The sequence below is a fragment of the Lepidochelys kempii genome, chromosome 9 (genome assembly GCF_965140285.1).
Source record: "Lepidochelys kempii isolate rLepKem1 chromosome 9, rLepKem1.hap1, whole genome shotgun sequence".
Classification (NCBI taxonomy): domain Eukaryota; kingdom Metazoa; phylum Chordata; order Testudines; family Cheloniidae; genus Lepidochelys; species Lepidochelys kempii.
Window position 1 is genome coordinate 23,327,427 of NC_136388.1, and position 20,814 is coordinate 23,348,240.

At 37.9% G+C, this 20,814-nt stretch overlaps 1 protein-coding gene across 2 annotated transcripts in view; it reads right to left on the reverse strand.

The window, feature by feature from the left end:
* Positions 1 to 1,505: 1,505 nt before the first annotated feature.
* The window catches only part of MLF1 (myeloid leukemia factor 1), a 32,447-nt gene continuing 13,138 nt past the window's right edge, over positions 1,506 to 20,814 (reverse strand). For both annotated transcript variants that reach the window (XM_073359562.1, XM_073359561.2), the window contains exons 2-7: positions 17,026 to 17,188; positions 8,992 to 9,078; positions 6,956 to 7,084; positions 5,614 to 5,773; positions 5,114 to 5,246; positions 1,506 to 3,836 (exon numbers count right to left, since the gene is read on the reverse strand). In XM_073359562.1, the coding sequence (XP_073215663.1) occupies positions 3,725 to 3,836; positions 5,114 to 5,246; positions 5,614 to 5,773; positions 6,956 to 7,084; positions 8,992 to 9,078; positions 17,026 to 17,188 (784 nt within the window). In that variant the 3' untranslated portion in view covers positions 1,506 to 3,724. The remainder of the gene's footprint in view (positions 3,837 to 5,113; positions 5,247 to 5,613; positions 5,774 to 6,955; positions 7,085 to 8,991; positions 9,079 to 17,025; positions 17,189 to 20,814) is intronic.

The window sequence follows — 20,814 nt, forward strand, 5'->3', positions numbered from 1 at the left end:
ATTTTAAAATATTGCTTTGGTTAGTCACTTCAGGAACACGTTTAAGAGCAAAAGATTCTCGTGTCATGGACAAAAGACTTTTTACACAATGAAACGTTAATTTATACCACATACTTGAGCAAAGTGTTCTTTCAATCCTAGCACTAGTCAGGAAATTCTCATCACCCAGCAGGGTGTTCATGATCAGAGGCATTACTTCCTTTGCTAGTGGGGCAAACTGGATTTTGGTGTGGACTTCAATTTATCTTCTGAGGCTTTGAAACTTTGAGATGACCTCCTCAAACAGCTTTCACACGGAGTGAAAACAAGACCTATGGCACGAGAACTTGTTGGAATATGTAATTTTATTCTAGCACCTCTCTGCACATGACAACATTAACTGAATTAGAGTTTCTGACACATTCAGTGTCTCTACCCCGAGAATATTTAAAAAATGAAAAATAGTACAGGGAATCACCCTCAGGAAAATTTGTGGAAGAGTTGGCACTTTTGCTGGTATATTTTAAATACACACAAAGGTATCTGCTCATTTTCTTTTTTAGAGTCCTCATGAAAGTTGCAAAATTGAACTGCAGTAACATATAGAGCCCAATACAAAGTGTTTGAATCATGATCTATGAGCGAGGGGTCCCAGCAACAGGAAAGAACAAGGTTGGAAAGGAGGAGGGCTGGTGGCAGCCCTCCCAAGAGGTGGAAACTTGAGGAAACAATGCCCTGCACTGTATAGTTCATTGCCAGATATTTCCCAAATGAACTAATGAAGTTGCAATCTAAATAAAACTATACTCCTCATATCTCGTCTTTATTCCTGCATGGCTAGGATAAGGCAGTAATTCAATGTCCATGTTTATGGAATCCCTGGCCTCTGCCGAGTACTACATTTGGCACTAATGCAATTGTGGTTCGGGAATTGTATAGATAAGGGGATTGTTGATACGAGAATACGGAGCCTGCCTTTCACATAGAGGCTACAAATTCAAGTTCAGGTCAGTAATGCCCAAATGTTACAACCATTTGAAAGCCGTTCAGTGGTTGCTGCAAAAAGAGTTAATGGTCTCTGTGCTAATGCATAAGCATCTATATGATAAAAAAAGATGGTTAGAAACCAGACAACCTGGTGAAGCCAGAAAGAAAAATACAAAACAAAACCCAGCCAGGTGAGAAACTAAGCTGAATACAGAAGATGTTTCACTTACCTTTACTTAGGCAAAGAACTGTGTAACACTAGACAGCTTGAATCTGAATCTTTTCTGTGGTGACACGCATTTGTCAGCGATACTAAAGAGGAGTACTCTACCGACTGAAAGAATCATCTGTCTGAAATCCATTCTAGTCATTGCACAGAGATATTAAGAATAGTTTCCCTATCTTTTCCTTGTTGCATTTTTTTAGCTGCATGTTTTTCTTTTAACAGCCAGCATATTTACTTCCCTCCAGAATATTGCTGTATGAAAAAGTATTTATAACAGCCCAAACCAAACACAATGCACATTGTGGTACTAAGGTTAAAGAATAAACAACTCTTTATTAACCAAAGAATTATATTTTTATACCTTTAGAAACAACTTTTCCTGCATTAACTTTTAGATTATTATTTAACATTACATCAAATTCAGCCATGTGTATTAGTCCTCCACTGCTTCTTTACAATCAAAGTATCTGCTTATTTAATAAAGAATGAAGTACTTTATGTATGTGTCTAATGTTTCTTCTTCAAGTACACACATAAAAGATGTAAAACGAAAAGGTCAAGTATAGGGCTGTAACAGATGTAGAAATTTTTTTATGAAGTTACAGAATCTCCTAAACAGAAGATTTCCTTCTGATTTAATTTTAATATTACATTACAATTCTAATGTACAAGCATTCGGTTACATTGCTTGTTATTAGAGAATCTAGGTGACAAAACAAACATACATTAAGAGCCTAATCTTGCTCTAAATGAAATCAGTGGCAAGATCCCCATTACCTTCAATGAAAGCAGGATCAGGCCTCAAATTTGTACACTGGTTAGTAATAAGGACAGTACATTTTCAGATTAAGAACTATTATCTGTAAATAAGTCTGATCTGACTGTAAGATGTATGAACTACATATTGGTCTTAGTAACATTAAACCATAGACACTGGATTTTACTATAATACTTGAAGAAAACTTATTGCATTAAGCAAGCAGAGAGAAGAAAACGGAGTCTTCCATTCCAAAAATACAATTAAACAGGGCATGTTATGTGTAAGAATAATAATATTAAATAATTTAGGGATCTGCAGGGGAAAAAAAATCAATATGGTTTAAGAGTAAACATATTTTAAAGACACCTCGGAGGTTGATATGATTAAAAAAGTGTACATCTTGGCCATGAGAAGTCAAACGCTGTAATTTAAAAATACTAATAGATTCATTGTTCAGGCTTATATTTATATATCATCTACAATTCCTTCCAAGTAACAAAATGGTGCATGAACTTTGACACAGATAATATACATTAAAATGTTTACTTTTCCCAATAAATCATTCAGTCTGTTTTCGCCTAATAATTTTAAGCCAAGGAAACTTTTAAAAAAGAAAACAAAACGTACAAACAAGAGAAGAACTTTGAAATAGTAAAATTTTCAAGGGAGCTCAACGATTTTTACCTTTACCAGATCCTGGATTCCTTTAAATTAAAAATCAGGACACAAAATGATACAACACAGCCACAAACTTAGCTGATAGAAGAATATGAATGACCACAAGTAGCATTTCCTGCACATATGTTTTTAAAACTATCATTTACGGAGGGAATGGTGTAATTATTCAGCATTTAGTTCATATACTTTTACAGTCTGTTGAACCAAATTTGATTCCCAAACCAATCTGGTTAAGAATGCCAACAGTCATATCTATTGTCCATACAAGGGAACTGCAGTATATTGCCACAGAAAATAGAAAACCCATCATGCTACTTAACTCTAGCCCTAGTATGGAGAATCTGCAATGGTGAGAAATAATGGGTCACACCTTCAGTGGAAACACACAAAGGATGTAGAACCACTTAGGAGATACAATATAAAGCCATTGAAATTAATGAACTATGTACAGAAAATCAACTATCCAAAAGTGATAAATAAGAATGTCGATAAACTTAAATTTTACTTAAAAACAAGTTACTTGACTACTTATTTTTAGACTCCGTTAACATTCTGAAATCAGGGCAATCACCATGAATCTGGCGATTATACAATAGCATGTAAATTACATGCTATTTAATAATTTTAAAGTGTAATTTTAAATCTAATTTCACCAAAACCACACCGGTATTGCTTCAGCCACAAAAAATAATTTTACAAAAAGTGAATTGAGTTTCTGTGTAAGCTGTATTGCATGGGTAATAGATGTAGTTTCACCACCAAGCCTGCTGAAAAGTTTGAGAGATTAGCATAATTGTAGGAAAAAAGCCTTGGAAGGCAAAATATTGTAGTTTACAGTATACAGGAAAGTGATAACCCAATAAAGTGCTTTTCAGTGGTAAATATTTTCTTTTACTGCTCAGACCCAGATAGAGTAGCCAAAGAGATGGTGTCTTCAAGAACAATCAGCGGTCAAATGACTAGACGAGCAAGGCCCACTAATACTTAAAAACCAGGGATTGGTCTTATACATAACGATCCAGCACCATTATCTTCTCTGAAAAAAAAAACCACCACCAAAACAAAAAACCCATCCAAATCATTATACAAGCCATTTATCTTTTGCTGGTTTTGATTGGGACGTGCGATCCTTTCACATTGAGGTTCTCCACAGAAACTTCGGGTTTTCTGGATCCTGCAATCAGTGGTTTTGGGTGGGGTTTCTCCCTGAAACAAAAAAACACAACACAATCAAAACCATTGTATGATACTTGGAAAAAAAACCTGGCTAATGCATCATATTGTTCACCATTTACAAAACACATAATGGATTATCTAGTTATTTTTAGGTAAGCCTTTATTATATGTATTTTAGCTATTTTACAACTTAGAAACATCCTCTGCTGGTAAAACTACTAACATGTTTCAGTGAATGAGAAACTTTAGCAGCCTCGGCTTTTTGTTGAGTTTATTGTGTACCTATGTATTTGATAAGAGACAGCTGCAAAATGGCATGTAGGCAGAACTCACTGAAGTGAATGGGAGCTGTGCCTGATTAAAAACTGAGCAGTAATCAAGGGCTGGATTTGTCTCAGTTTACATAAGCACAACTTGCCCATGGAATACTGCAGGAGGGGCAAATGCAACCTCTGCAGTTTGGCAGTGTTTCCCTTCTAGGACTATGCAGAAGTGACACATGGAAAGCACTCTGCACGGTTTGGGAAAAGGTGTAGCTAGGACTAGTGCTTCTTACCACAGTATTCCCTACTCACTCCAGAAATTAGTTTGAGCCAACATTAACTCTTGCTGCATAACCTCCATGGTCAATACCAAGCAGCTGACAAAGGCAGCATACCTCCTACTAGAGCTATGCTGATAAGAAAAGACCAAAAGAGCAGCATGGGGAAAACAATCTATGCAGGACAGACACCTGCATCCATAGATATGGGGCATGCTCCTCCCAACAGATTCCCTGGTCTCTGGGGTTGGATTGCCTTGTCTCCTCCTGAACCTGTGCATCTCACCACAGGAGATACTGCCAGGAGAGGAATACAGCAATTTTCTTCCTTCTCCTGCTCTTTTCCTCAGGGGGATAGACCAATCCACCTCTGAGTAAAGAGTTAAGGATTCAACCTTAATGCAGTGAACCCAATTTGCATGTGATCAGTTCTCTCTCTCTCTCTCTCATTGTTTGAGATAAAAACATACTTATCTAAAAAAATAAAATTGTAAAATTTACAAGTCAAAATATAATCAAATAGGTTAAATAGTCAAAACTTCTGAAAGCCACACCTAGTATTTCCTCAAATTTTAGTTATATCAAAATACTACTCTGAATTACACTTCAGCTACATAATCTCTGAAGCAGAGAGTAAGTATATTATTTCTTCTCAAGGTTCCTAACAGGAAGTTCTTATTAATGAAATAGGGCATAGTCTTTCCTTTTTCTTAGAAGAAAATGAGCGTATCAGCACAATTAGAGCCATTACAGAAATCATTTCTACCTCCTTGATGCATCTTCCCTGCTTATATGACGGTTACTTCTGTGTTTTGGAGCTTCTAAATTGCATCTAGCTCCAGATGTTCCAAACTTCATAATCTCCTTCTGCCATTCCTCATCAAATATGTGGGCCTCAGCTGCAAACAGTTACAAACATTTTTGTTTAAACTCGATAAAAACATAGGAGAGAGTATTTAGCTACAATTGCTACATCCCGAACCAAAGCAATTGCATTAAAACACAAAGTTTTGTAACTGGAATTTTTATATAATTTAATATATTAATGTCCATTCAAAACCATAAAACATTACCACTCAGATTACCCGCAAGTATGACCAAACACCACCGCCGCCACCCTGCCCCCCACCCCCGAAAAGTATTTTCAAAAGTGACTGATGATTTTGGGATCCTCACGTTTTAGGTGTCCAACTTGACACCCACTGAAGGGGCCAGATCAACAAATCAGCACTTCCTAAAAAATCAGGTGTGTGCTGCAAGACTTACATTCATCCAAGTTGATAAATTCTTGATTCAGTTCTCGATCACCAGTTTTGTTGTTCTTTGATTTTTTAATTACATGGGCACGATCATGAATGTGATGACCAACAGCCATTTTTTCCAGCCCACTTTCAGAATCTTTAAGTGCTTTTCTAGTCTCTCTGATCTGCTCAAAGAAGGGAAATTATATTGTAATTGCTACTTCAATTGAAAAAGCAGATTATCCAAATTAGTTTTCAGAGTTTTATTTTAAACTCAAAACAAATTTGCTTTAAAATGAAGTTTATGAAAAAAACAGATGCTTCCTACTGAATCTATTTTTGTTGCACTGGCTGAAAGACTGATAGCTCACACAAAGTATCGAGCAAACAATACTCATCCCACTATTAGCAGACAGGAAAGATAATATTACCACCCAATGTTTTTAAAGGAGAGAATATGCATGCAGGTTATTATTAATTGTTTCAAAATCTGTCAGAGCCCAGCCTAAATATAACCCCTGCAGAGAGTCTTAAACATTCTCCTTGACAACAGAACAGATAAGTATGTGTTGGTATTCTCTACATGAAAGGGCAACTAATTACGAGGCTGTCACGTTGACTGGTCTGAAACCTCTTGTCCACTGCTTATCACTGTGTTCATAGGTATATTATTAGAGCCTTTCTGATAACTAAGTGCTGGCTTGAGCTCTGACATGATTGGCTGTGGGATATTTTCAACAGACTCATACTGCTTGCATATAATCTTTCATGAACATTGCTCGAGGGTTCAAATTTAAATTTGAATTTCTTAGCAGAATTAGATGCACAACAGCTGCAACGAAGGTAATGAGAGGGCATCTTCATCTGAAGCATTATGTAAGCATTTAAAAGTCAAGTACTTAGGCTCAACAGATAATTCGAAGTAGCTATTTTGCACTATTATGGGTACATAAAGTGATTTGAGGTAAAATTGTGTATAAATGCAGACTTTTTTAGTATCTTACGATTGCAAATATTTAGGTGTAAATATATCCCAATAGGCAAAAGGAATATAACATTATACACTGGCTCAAAAAGCAGCAAATTCAGAACTGGTAGCTGTATCACTCACCTATTCAGCTTTTGAGAAAATGGGTATAAAAGTAGCTTTAGTAGGGGGGATAGCACAGGATATAATGCCTTAAAGAGTATTTTCAAACAGTATCTACTCTAAGATATAGCAATGGTGTAATAGAGTGTATATCTTTCTAAATTATGGAAACGATTTACCCCAGTAAGCATTTTAAAGGAGACTGAACTTGAGTCTGCATTAATATACAGTCTGACAATTTAACAACACTCTTCAGCCATGTCTCAAGAATACTTACACCTCCTGGAGCTGTGCGAGTCTGAGCTGAAGCTTGGAAAACCTTTGGTGGTTCATCACCTATCTTGGAATAGGTCATCACAGAAGAAGAACTGAATGAGTGTGCATCTGGATTGAGTGAGAGATGATCCTGAAATTGATATACTTCAAATTAATAAAAATATTAAAACTGACAGATAACTTAAGAAGAAAGAACAGTATCCCACATTAGACACCTTCTCCATCTCAATATTACTTTTGAGGAATTATATCAGGAAAAAATAGGGGGAAAAGAGCCTGAGTTTGCAATATCCTCTGTATTTGCCAGTGAATCTTGCTTTAAGCCCTGAGCATGCAGACTATCCACACAAAGGGACCCCTCTGCCCACATATAGCCCTACTGACTTCAATGGGATGTGCTTTTGTAGAGTTTATTGCAGGACTGGTACTTCAGAAGGGAAGGAACTGACTTTGTGTGCGTGTCATATACAGAACAAAGCACGCAGTCTGCACTTAAACAATAAAAAGGTCATGTAATGTATTTGGGAGGATAAAGGTATCAAAATGTTTGTGTGTTCTATTGTCTTCAGTACTGATAATGCCAAAACTGTTTTACCAGAGCACTTTAATAAATTAAACACATTTGACCACATTCTACTCCAGTACATAGACATAACTGGAGTACAACTGATAGTATAAAGAATTAAAACAAATACTTTCTGGGCAAAAAACAAACAAACAAAAAAACCCCCACATTTTCTCTCTGCACTCCATAGGGAATCATAATATGGCTTTTTATAGGACTTCCCGAATAACTGTTTTAAACACTATTATTCTGTTTGTGACGGGTTGGATCATAGGAAACCCCTTGGGACTGCCAGCTGATGTGCTGAGACTAGCCCTGAGCCTGTTTCCCTGGTCAGCTTGGGACTTCAGTGCCCTACCTGGTTTGAGCCAGACATGCTAGCCTGCTGCAAACCCAGACCCAGGTCTGAACCACGTCCCCTAAAAGCTGTGGGCTTAACTGAAAACAGCTTAAGAAGTGTTCCTGTCTCTAGCACTCAGATGCCCAGCTCCCAGTGGGGTCCAAACCCCAAATAAATCATTTTACCCTGTATAAAGCTTATACAGGATAAATTCATAAATTGTTCACCCTCTATAACACTGATAGAGAGAGATGCACAGCTGTTTGCCGCCTCCCCGGGATTAATGCATACTCTGGGTTAATTAATAAGAAGTAAAAAGTGATTTTATTAAATACAAAGAGTAGGGTTTAAGTGGTTCCAAGTAATGACAGAACAAAGTAAATTACCAAACAAAACAAAACACACAAGGCTATGCCTAATACAGTAAGAAAACTGGATACAGATTAAATCTCACTCTCAGAGATGTTTCAATAAGTTTCTTTCACAGAATGGACGCCTTCCTAGTCTGGGCACAATCCTTTCCCCGGTACAGCCCTTGTTTCAGCTCAGATGGTAGCTAGGGGACTTCTCATGATTGCACCCCCTTTGTTCTGTTCCTCCCCCTTATATGTGTTTTGCATAAGGCGGGAATCCTTTGTCCCTCACCGGGTTCCCACCCACCCTTCTAAACGGAAGGGCACCAGGTTAAAGATGGATTCCAGTTCAGGTGACATGATCATATGTCACTGTAAGACTCCAAGCCCTCATTCCTCCCAGCCTGACTCACAGGAAGGCCTGCAAGCAAACAGAGCCATCCATAGTCAATAGTCCTGGTTGATGGGAGCCATCAAGATTCCAAACCACCATTAATGGCCCACACTTTGCATAATTACAATAGCACCTCAGGGTTATATTTCATCTTTCTAGTTTCAGATAGATACAAGAGTGATACATTTATACAAATAGGATGAACACACTCAGTAGATTATAAGATTTGTAATGATACCGTATAAGAGGCCTTTTGCATGAAGCATATTCCAGTTACAGTATATTCACACTCATTAGCATATTTTCATAAAATCATATAGAGTGCAACGTCACATTGTTCAATATAAATAATACTTTTAAGACTGAATTTTCGAAATGTACTTACAAAATTTCTTTGCAGTTCTAACATACTGTTTCTCATGTTTGATATAGTTCTGTCCATTGCAAAGAAAGGATCCTTGAAATCTGAATTCTGTTGGAGGAGAGAAATTATTAGCTACAGGGGAAAACTATTGTTTGGGGTCTCTGTACCTTTAAACCTCTCTTTGGTGACTGACTGTCAATTCTGGTGAATCAATCCAGAGAATCAAACAAACTAGAAATGCAATATGCCTCTCCATCCCTTAGAACCCCAAAGTAGACAGAGCATCTCTAATCTGCAAATCTCACTGGTTGCATTCATGAACATAAAGCAGTCAGCCAGGAAAGGACATGAATGAGGATTTAGAGTGGACTCCAAATGTAATCAGTGAAATTCTTCAGACATTGTAAGCAGTTGTTCAGCAAATGTCTCATTAGGTAGCGCTATGAACTCCATAGAGCAGGTGTGGGAAAACTACGGCCCGTGGGCCAGACCTGTTGGGGAGTGGGGTCTGGGGCTTTCCCTGCTTCGGTGCGCTAGCCAGGGTGCAAGGTTGGGGGCCACATCATGCGGCTCCCAGAAGCTGCAGCATGGCCCCACTCTGGCACTCCAGCAGCGGAGCAGGGTAGGGGGCTGCTCCATGTGACTCCCGGAAGCTGCATCATGGCTCCCTCTAGCTCCTATGTCCTCCAATGGCTCCCTCTGGTGCTCCAATAGGAGCAGCAGAAGCGGTGCCTGCAGATGGGGCAGTGTGCAGAACCCCTGACCGTGCCTTCGCATGGGAGGTGGAGAAGGGACATGCCACTGCTTCTGGGAGCCGCTTGAGGTAAGCGCCTCTCTGAGCCTGCATCCCTGAGCCAGTCCCCATGCCCCAACCCTGATCCCCCTCCTGCCCTCCAAACCCCTTGATCCCATCCTGGAGCATCCTCCTGCACCCCAAACCTCTCATCTCCACCCCCACCCAGAGCCCACACCCCCAGCTGGAGCTTGCACCCCTTCCTGCACCCCTGCCCCCTCCCGCACCCTGAACTCCTCATTTCCAGCTGCACCCCAGAGCCCACATGCCCAACCAGAGCCCTCGTCCCTCCCGGACCACAACCCCAATTTTGTGAACACTCATGGCCCGCCATACAATTTCTATTCCCAGATGTAGCCCTCATGCCAAAAAGTTTGCCCACCCCTGCCATAGAAGGAGTGAAAGGCAGAATGAGATACTCTAGAGGCATTTTCAATAAAACAAAACAAACAGTATATTTTTAATACTATCATAGCTCTTTAATATAGGAAAATCTGAAATCCACAATAGGATAATTTACTAAATGTAATAGCTTTAGACATCCACAAAATTTTTTTGAGCCAAGACATTTCCTTCACTACAAACTAAGGCAACCAAGTTTGAAAACGAGACTCTATATAACTAATTCAAGAACAATTCTAGTGGAAAAAAAAAGTTATTTTGTTTTATATCTAGCAGTACATGAAATCAATCCTTGAATAGACCTGTTTACTTACCAAGATCCATAACCAAAACAAGCTGTAGTGGACTGTCATCTCATCTATGTGTATTATGAAACACTGAGTTATTTTTCAAAAGGAAAACAGAGGGCAATGAGAAAACAAAGAGGTGGGGGAGGAGGAGGTTTCAAAACCAGATCAATTTTCAAACTGAAATTTACAATAAATTCATAATCTCATTTAAAATATGCAGGAAATATATTTAATTCCTTATAGAATCATAGAAATATAAGACTAGAAGGAACCTCAAGAAGCCACCAAGTTCAGCCCCCTGTGCTGGAGCTGGACCATATAAACCTAGACCATCCCTGGCAGGTGTTTGTCCAACCTGCTTTTAAAAATTTCCAGCAATTATGCGGATTTTCAGAGGAGGTTGTGGAGACTGTTCCAAAGCTTAACTACACTTATAGTTATGAAAACTTTTCTAATATCTCACCTAAATCTCCGTTCCTGCAGATTAAACCCATTATTTCTAACAGTAGACAAGGAGAAAAACTGACCACTGTCCTCTTTATAACAGCCTTTAATAGATCTGAAGACTTATCAGATCCCCCTTCAGTCCTCTCTTAAAGACTAAACATGCCCAGTATTTTATCCTCTCTCCATCGGTCAAGTTTTCTAAACCTTTTTATCATTTTTGTCACTCTCCTCCAGACTCAGTTTGTCCATATCTTTCTGAGGGGGTGGTGCCCAGAACTTCAACTAGGCCTCACCAGTGCTCAGTAGAGAAGGACAATTATTTCCGATGTCTTACATATGTCACTCCTGTTAGTACACCCCAGAGTGATATTAGCCTTTTTCACAGCTGTGTCACTTTGTTAACTCGCATTCAATTTATGATCCACTTCGATCCTTTTCAACTGCCACCTAGTCAGTTATTCCCCATTTGGTTGTTGTGCATTTGATTTTTCCCTTTCCAAAATGTAATACTTTGAACTTGTCGTTTTTAAATTTCATCTTGTTTTCAGACCAATTCATGAATTTGTCAATGTCATTTTGAATTCTAATCCTGTCCTCCAAAGTGCTTGCAATCCCTTCCATCTTGGTGTCATCTGCAAATTTTATAACCATTCTCTTCATAATCCAAGTAATTAATGAAAGCATTAAACAGTAGTGGATCAGGAAAGACCCCTACAGGGTTCCACTAGATACTTCCTCCCAGTATGACAGCTAACCATTGATAATTCTTTGGATATGGTCTTTCAACCAGTTGTGTTTCCACTCTATAGTAATTTCATCTAGATCACATTTCTTTAATGACATACCAATATTTGTTACCCGTGGCTAAACTTCATTAGGCAGAAAGAGGCGTGGAATGGCGTTCTGATCAGAAACAGACATATCAAGAAACATTTGCTTGACAGACCTTTGAGTAGACTCCAATTTTTGTAATTCTCAGTCACAAGACCTATATTTACACATCAAATGCATTATATCTCCTTTGGATAAAGCAGACAGCGGACCTAAGAGAAGCAGGAGGTATATGAGTGACTCCTTTCTGACTAGCAGGCACCACATTGGGTTAACCTAATGAACTACTGGAGGCTTTAGTTGTTTCATACGTACTGCATAAGTAAGCATTTCTTCACAGTTTAAAAGTTAATTGCATAATTCACAACATATCGTTTCAGGAAAGCACTATGGAAAAATGATTTTCATGGTCATCCTGGAGAAGGGATGGGAAGGAAATCTTTGCACATCACTGACAAATGACTCAGAATTAAAATGCAAAACTATAAAGTGAGCAGCTAATCCCAGTGCGGCACAAACTCTCCTTATGAGAAAACATGTCCATATCAAAAGGGACGGCCTGAAGGAGAAAAGTGAGCCTTTGCAAATGGTGTAATTATTGTCAAGGGTCTGAAGAAAATCCAGTGACATAGGCTTGTTCAGGTTAAGTTAAGTTTAGCATCTATCTCTGTCCTGACAGGGAAGAAATTACAGGTTGTTACTATACTGCTCCCTAAAATATACTTCAAAACATACAATTATGCTGGCTGAGTAAGTTTAATTTAAGGATGTCCATTCCCAAAGCCAATTTAAACACTTATACATATAGTAAATACATTGTCACCAAAATTCCATTTTTGAATTTGATTTGAAAATCATGACTGTTTCATTAAGAGTGCAACAGGCAGATCAGACTAGTGCACACTTTAGAGTGAGAGATAGATTTTCCTTGTCAAAGGAGATGTTATCAATGTTTTTGGGTCCCACAAGTTCTCTACTCTCTTCTTTCATCCAGAAAGTCTAATGGTGGCCATGACTTTCACATTCACTCACATATACAGGAGATATTATTGCTTAGAAGGTTCTTGACAGTGTTATTTTCTTTCACCATCAATGAAGAAGCTAATGACACTACATCTGTCTACTTTTGTTTTGGAGAACCAGTATCATTGATATCAGCAGGAACATGGTATAGCTATGGAAACATTTCCTCGTCAACTATTTAATTGCAGAGCAGCAAGGAGCTTGTGTATCATTTGAACGTCTTATATCAGAATGCCGACTTCCAACCACACCACAAGCTAGTGTGCATGTTCCTGTCAAAGCACTCAGTATTCCATTTTCTTCTGTACTGTACTCTCCACCCACCCTGCAATAATTGTGTCAGAGGCACAATCATTGTGGAAAACGTCTCCATTTGTTAGAGTTGTTCTATGTTGTTTCTGAGTTGGCTACCAAAACTGCCAAAGGGCATGAGGGAGCAGCTCACTGCCTGGAAGAAAAGTACCAGTTCCTTTTAGTTATTGTACCTGTTATGCATCATGCTTAAGAGAAATCCAGTGCACTTTCACATACAGCAACTGAAATAGGTTTTTGGTAAAATTTTTTTTAAAATGTCATTTAAGTGGACCTCAGTGATTTATAATATGATAAAACAACATAACACGAAGCAGTTTTCTGTAGACACAGGAGTACAATTATTTCCAAATAAAAAAAGATGACTGCAGCCATGCTGAATAAATCATATTTACACAAATATAATAGAAGAAACATCTGTGTATCATAGCAACCTTTATACCAAAGGTAATTAAAACATAAGGTGTACTTCAAATGTCCCTTGCTTCCCCACACACTCTTAATTCTGCTTATGTAGTAGAGGCAGTTACAGAGAGGTTAATTAAAACCAACAAGTCTGTGTCTGCTTGACATACAAATTTACATAACTAAATTACAAAAGGCTGGCATAAATTTTACGGCAGAAAAATTGAAGTAAGTGATGCATCTGATCTACTCATAAGCTCTCATTTTATGTAATGCAAGAGATTAATGTAGACTTAAAAATGAAATATATACATATTCTCTAAAATATTCATATCCCTCAGGATAAACCAAATCTACTCTACCATGTCAGCAGTTTCAAAGGTCATTGCAAAGAAGTTCTAAGTATATCTATCGTCACATTCAGAACAGTCTGAAGACTAATAAATCCACAGTGCATAAATATATTCTTATACAGATGCATAAATAGATGCAGCTATGAACACCATCAGATACAGTTCCTGTAAAACTGACTAGTTGGTCTTGAATATCCCTGTCTGAGAGAACAGTTCAAATGCTGGAAAACAAATTTAAATTTCCAGGAAATAAGGATGAGATGTTAAATTTACACACACACACACACACACACAGCGCGCCACCTAAATACATGTGCATAGCTCATAAGGGTATAACACTTTCTAACAATGCAAGTTCAAAATGGAATATAATATCTGATTGCAGAATATTATACACTGTATGGAGCCATATACATTGCAGCTAAGGCTGACGGCTAGTTTTGGGGAAAAATGCACAAGTAACTGTCACGACTTCCTTTCATATCGAAACAATAATTTAGTTTTTGATCATGGTCAATTATATATTAAATATCCTTAATTTTATAATAAAAACGTAAAACCATTTAATATTTGCCTAATAGTTTAAATCCATAAAAAAGCTCTTATTGCACTATGACTGGACATATAGAGAGCCAAATCTGAAGACAATTCATGAAGGTGGCTTGCTCAATAGTAGAGCAGGTTGGAAAATGGAAAAAGAAATTCAGTACTTTGGAGTTTTTTCTATAGCAATTTTGAATTTTTTGGAACTTTTCTCAACCAGTTCTACTTAATAGCTATGGTAACCAAAATCCAACTGTTTATTAAAAGAAATTAAAAATTCATAAATATGAAAAGATACAGCTCGAATCAGACACACTGAAGACAACTTAAGAAATCAGAGTATTACTGCAGGTGTTAATGCACTGTATTCTTCCACCACCCTCACCCCCACCAAATAAAGTTAAACAAGCTTTGTGATCTGTTTAGAAAACAGTGTTCAAACAAACCTGGAAGAACAGTTAAAATCATAAAACAACAAACGCAATTGCTCCCAGATTGTTGCAACATACATTTTATTCCTTTTTAAAATGAAGCTTAGGCACTATAATTTACTTAAATACAGTAGGAATTATACTTTCATTAATGACTGGATAATTTACCAGCATGAAATCAGACAACAAAGTTTTGAAGCTTTTAAATAAATTAATTCTTCTCAAAGTGTGTAATTTAAATCTGTAATAAAGACACTGATATGTCTCTATACAACATCTAAGGAACCACCATCAGGTCACAGTATCCAGCTCTAAGTTTTCTGTGTAACTTGGCCACTGTTTTAGGGCAACCACAAGGATTTTTTTTTTTTATTTTAAAAAGGATATTGGCGTGACTTTAGGCACCAAGACCAGGCAGATGCATTTTTCTTGGTGCTCTTTCAAACTACTTCAGTGTCCCCAAACACTAAGCTCCTCCCAACCACAACTCATGTTCCTCTGTGCCCCAGATTTGTTGAGATTAGACAGTGAGAAATCCCACTGTGTTTTTGTTTGTTGTTTTTTTAAAATAAGGTCAAGCCCATATTTAAGCATTTGCTGAACTGAAGCCCGAGAGCCTACTCCTCCCATGGACTTTAATGGAAGCAGAATCAGACCCCAACTCTATCTATAGTTTAAACTAACTTTCAGTTTATAAGCATAGGGGAAAGAATCTGGCAGTTACCCTTTTGACCTGCAGGTGACAGCTTGTGCTCCAGCTATGTTTATTAAGCTCCAAATATATAAGATTGAATTACAGTGACTGATTCTGGCAAAGTTCCACAACCCCCTGTAGTTGTGTTATCCTTGAACTAAATGCCAGTGGTTCATATCTAACTTAAAACAAAGTCCAAATGCTTTGAACATAAAATATATTTGTCATGTTATTTAAAAACATATATCCTTTCTAAACCAAGAAATCAGATTAGATTTAGAAACAGAAACATTGCCATAATTGTCACTGCACAACCCATCAGTTGAAAGTGTACTTTATATAAGACAGACTGTTGCCAATTTTCTTCTCTTTTGCAGAGAGCCTCAAGGATTATTAGATTTCATATCATTCACCTGATCCTCCTTAATTGTTACAGCCATATAACTGGAGGCAAGACATTTAAGAATCAGGCTGAATGTAGAATATGAAGCATCAATTCAAAGTAAAGAAATTGTATAAGGCTTAACACTATTTCAACAGTTTTAGATGTCTAGGTTTCAAGTGCGTTTTACACCCATGAAGGTGGAAATTCAAAGTTAATGACAAGCCATTACAATACTTAGGCTCAGACATAACTGAATTAATTATGGAGAAAGCAAGACCCACAACTATTCTGAGGCCAACATCATTTGATGTTGGTAAGTAAGTAAATTAAATGGAAAACCAAAAACTTAGGGCCCACAGCATTATAGGTCTTCTTCCACAGACTGCAGCCTCTCCACTTCAAAGAGCAGATAGCTTGTGGAGGCTTTGGAGGCCAGTAGCTTCAGACAGCTAAAGTACATTGATAGTGGCTAGCCATGAATCATCCAACTTTGCTGATTTAATCTGCCATACACATTTAGGGGCAGATTTTCAACTGGAACAACATTTATGCACCCTCATACTGATCCTAGTAATTAAATGCATAAATTCTTGACTACATTTGTGTGTATAATTACGTAGGCCCAAGAGATGAGTTTATAAATTAAAGGCATAACTTAGATACCCACTTTAAAAAAATCTTTCCTTTAACATTATGAAATAAAGGAAATTCATATGTAAAAATAAAGAGAAGTTTAGGGAAAACTCTTCCATTGAAAAATTTTATTTCCTGCTATTTAAATATTAGCCACGCACAAGTGTTTACTTCATGACCAGTTCTAACATAAAAACTCACTTGTAGCTGTTAAGTAAAACTCTTCTATAGTGCTTTTCATTCAGAGATCATAAAGCATTTTACTACAGGAAGGCAAGTATCATTATCCCCATTTTAGGGATAGGGAAATGGAAGCTCAGAGAGATTAAGTAACTAGACCAACATCACATAGGCTAACCGTAAGGCCAGGAATTTAACTTTGATCTCCTATTTCCAGACTAGTGTCCCATCCATTAGACCAGGTTAGAGTCTAAAATCGAAGTGTTATGCCAGATACCTGAAATAATTAATTACTGGTAAAGGAAAAAATCCTGAGATTATGAAAAGACTTACTCTCTGATTTCCTCTCAAAGCAACCTGAGAATCACGGTGTCCTCTTTGATCTCGAGCTCTTTCGTCACCCTCCGTAATACTGAGAAATGGATCTCGTCCAAAAGGATCAGAAAAGCTTCTCAGCATTTGACGCATGTATTGATGCTGTGCAGCAAAAGGCTCCCTGGGGAGGAGGAGAAAGAAACAAAGAAAACTCATGAATATTCTTTTAGAAAGTTAACATGTCCAATTCCAAACTATGTAAAATTATTATGAAGTAGGCCAGGCCTGACTAGCAATAGCCAGAACTCCACTTAAAGCCACGACACACATTGGTCTCCAGACACCTCATCACCTTGATAGCAAAAACTGTTTTCAATGGACAGCTCCATTGTAATAAACCTTAGGGAGGCAGAGATTTCCACTTATTCCCTCCACCCTGCTGTTCATTTCCCATGTATTTCTGTCTTCTATTCCCCATAGCTCTTTTGCCTCATCCTCCCCATCATCAGCCCCTCTGGCTCTCAACTCTCCATATTTCATTTTCTTCCTCATCACCTTTACTTATGTCTCACATGCTTCAAATCCATCTTCTCTTCAACCCAACCTCATAACTTTTCTGCCTGCCAGGCTTTAATACTATTAACTTTATATATGTTGCCTCACTTCCCCTTCCTTTCACCTGCTACATCTGGAATTCCCTCTCAGTATTAAGAGCATCACCCCAATTCACTTTTGTCTCCCAGTTGCTCCATATGTTAACCAAAAGCCTGATTTCTAAAACTTGAATACTCCTATCTTCGTATTAGGCTTAGTTCTTTGCCTCTCCTTTGATTGTTTCCATCCCTCCTACATTTGTTTTTTCCCCCCACCTCCTTTGAGGCCCATACCATTCACTAAATCCATTCCTGGCTCATTCTCCCTTATTGTAAGCTCTCTGCTCACCCCTACTTTTCTCTCTTTCCCTCCAAATATGCCCTTTTATCCCCCTCTCCATCTTGGAAAGAATTTTCTCTCCTCTCTCTTCCCACCACCCCTTACTTACCTCTCTAAATCTGATCTTGTTTTTCCCCATACGCTCCAAATCTATATCTCCACATTCCTTAAGAACAGTGAACTCTTCCTTTTAACCTCCTCCAGATCCCCTCCACTCCAGTTTCTAACTTCCTCTACTACACTGAGCAAGGTAGCTACACCTCTCCTTTTAGCTTAATTAAAGGGATACGTCTTAATCCTTCCCCTCATCCTTTTCATGTGTGTCCATTCGGCTTCTGTCTTCAGTCCCTCTTTTTGGCTCTAGGAAACCTTAACCCATCCCATGGTGTTAACTACCTCTATGTGAATTAGTCCCAAAACACCCTCCTAGCCGCATAGGCATGTCATCTCCGACATCCAATCATCTCCTCATACTCACTGAAGGCTAATTTCTTTCCTTACCGCTCTCCATTAAAAATTTTATTAAGATGATATTTAAAAAAAGTGAATGGTACAGAGTTGAAGCATATAAGTTACTTGTTATCAGGGAATAACATACAGATTACCAAGGGGTGTGAAGTTTGGTTTAGGATTGGATGGCATAATGAATACATAATCTATAATATTCCTGTTTGGGGGTAAAAGGTTGACGGGTCAAAGTACAGACATTGAGATATGAGGGTATGTTGTTCCTACATCCCAAGCTTATAGCCATGTTGCCACCCTTGACTTTTCTCCTTCCCCCATAGCTATATATCTCACTAGGCCCCACAGTGCATGGGAGTTTTTTGTTTATTTGTTCATTTTTAAAACTGACTACGTAAGATTTATATTAAAATCTAAAGTTACATTTGTAATATTGGGTGAAGACATTTGTTTATTAAAAACATGATTTTTAACCAAACAGTGTCTCTTTAAGCTATGCATATACTTTACATCCATTTCCGTGTAGACAAGCAATTCCATGTCTAGAAGTAGTTTTTCCACTGTCAAAAGCAGTCCCTACCCTACCCACATGATTCCTAGTTTTAGCTTCAGTCCAAACATGGTAAGCAACTCTGAGGCAGCAAGTGTCTTGGCAGTTATTCACAGGATAAATGCCTTACTCACAGTGTGAGAAATATAAGCACAAGCAAGTTATCACCTGTACAACCCTGTTCTCAAAACCATAAAGCATAGGAGTGCCACCACAATTTATAATTGCATACATACACTTCCATAAAGCCTCCTCCTACTCCACAGACTTTAAATACATTTAGATACCAAAATACAAAATGCATACACCATTTCTTAAATAATTTAACACATAGCAAAACTATCTGAAGGCTTTATCCATCCTCTCCTTCCCACACAAAGGACAGGTCTCATTCCCTATTAAGCACCAAATGAAATATGCTCAATATGCCAAGCCCAAGAACATACAGGACTTATATTAGTTTTACTTTAATTAAAAGTACAGTTTGTCTAGCAAGTTGCATTCCATTCCATCCCGTGTGGGTATAACTTTCAGGAGAAAACATGTTATGAAAAATGCAGTAGTTACATGTGGTACAACAAAAGGCTTGTTTTTAAAAACCAAAACTACTCGTATTTGGCAATTGATAAAGGTTTTACCTCTGTCCTTAAAACGAAGCAAGTCAAAGAAACATGAAAAAACCTGAGGTCCTTAACTTGTGGGAACTGTTGAACATTTTTACTCTAAACATCATTCCTCCAATATTTCTGCAAGAGCATGTGCATATAACAGCAATGCATTCTAAGAAACTTTGAAATATTTCATACATAGCACTTAAAGCACTTTTCATTTAAGGATCTCAAAGTGCTTTACAAAGGTGAGATAGTACCTACGCCCACATTTTACAGTCTAGGAAGCAGACACAGAGATGTTAAGTGTTTTGTCAAAGGCCACACAATGAGTCAGTTGCAGACCCACAAATAAAACAGAGATCTCCCAACTCCCAGTCCAGTAACTTATGCACAGGATCTTGTTTTGGGATGTGGCTAAACAGGAATTGCTGGTACAATCTTACAAAACTTCCAGGTTTGCTAATAACCAACAAGACAGAAATGGAAAGCTAACAACTCTTTGTTTTGGGGGACACAACATGTTCAGTTGACTACTGTTACATCTCTGAAGATCACAACTCAAAGCATAATTACAGGGATAAAGAGTTAGCTTTGGGTTTTGTTTTTTAAATTTGACTCCAGCCCATTGTTGGTCCTAGCAGGACATACAAGATTTGCAGTGGTACAGTCTGGTCAGTGGCATTATCAGACAGTAAGAGATGGAGAAGCCCATTTAAGTTTAACAACCCATCATGGAAAGAAGATGCTGATTCTTTAATATTTATAACTCATTTGTTGCTCAAGTCTGAGTGTGGGTATTTGGGGGGTGGGAGGGGAGAAAGAAGATGAAGTGATGGCAAGGAGAGTTGACGCCCATTAAGCGCATGAGGTTCCTGCATGTTTTGTACCCCTGTACTACAAAACTGACTGACTTTCTCAAGAAAAAAAAATTCTTTTTCAAGCATCTTGCACACCAAGCTTCTGTCATTCACATGTTAAAAAAAGTTATAAGCTTCTATAACTAAATTTATAATGGAAGCACTGACAACTCTGATAGCAAGGCAAATTTGTTCCACTATTGTGCAGTAATTACATTTGCATTATGATCTAATCGGTAGATAAATTCTCAGTAAAGGTCAAATTAAGACTTTGAGAGGATCAGTAATGGGATATAGAACCTTTCTCATCTGAGGCACCAGTTCATACTCCACCCATATCAATAGTAACCAAAAGTTTCTTCAATCTGATGGCTAAGGGGATAACGTGAAG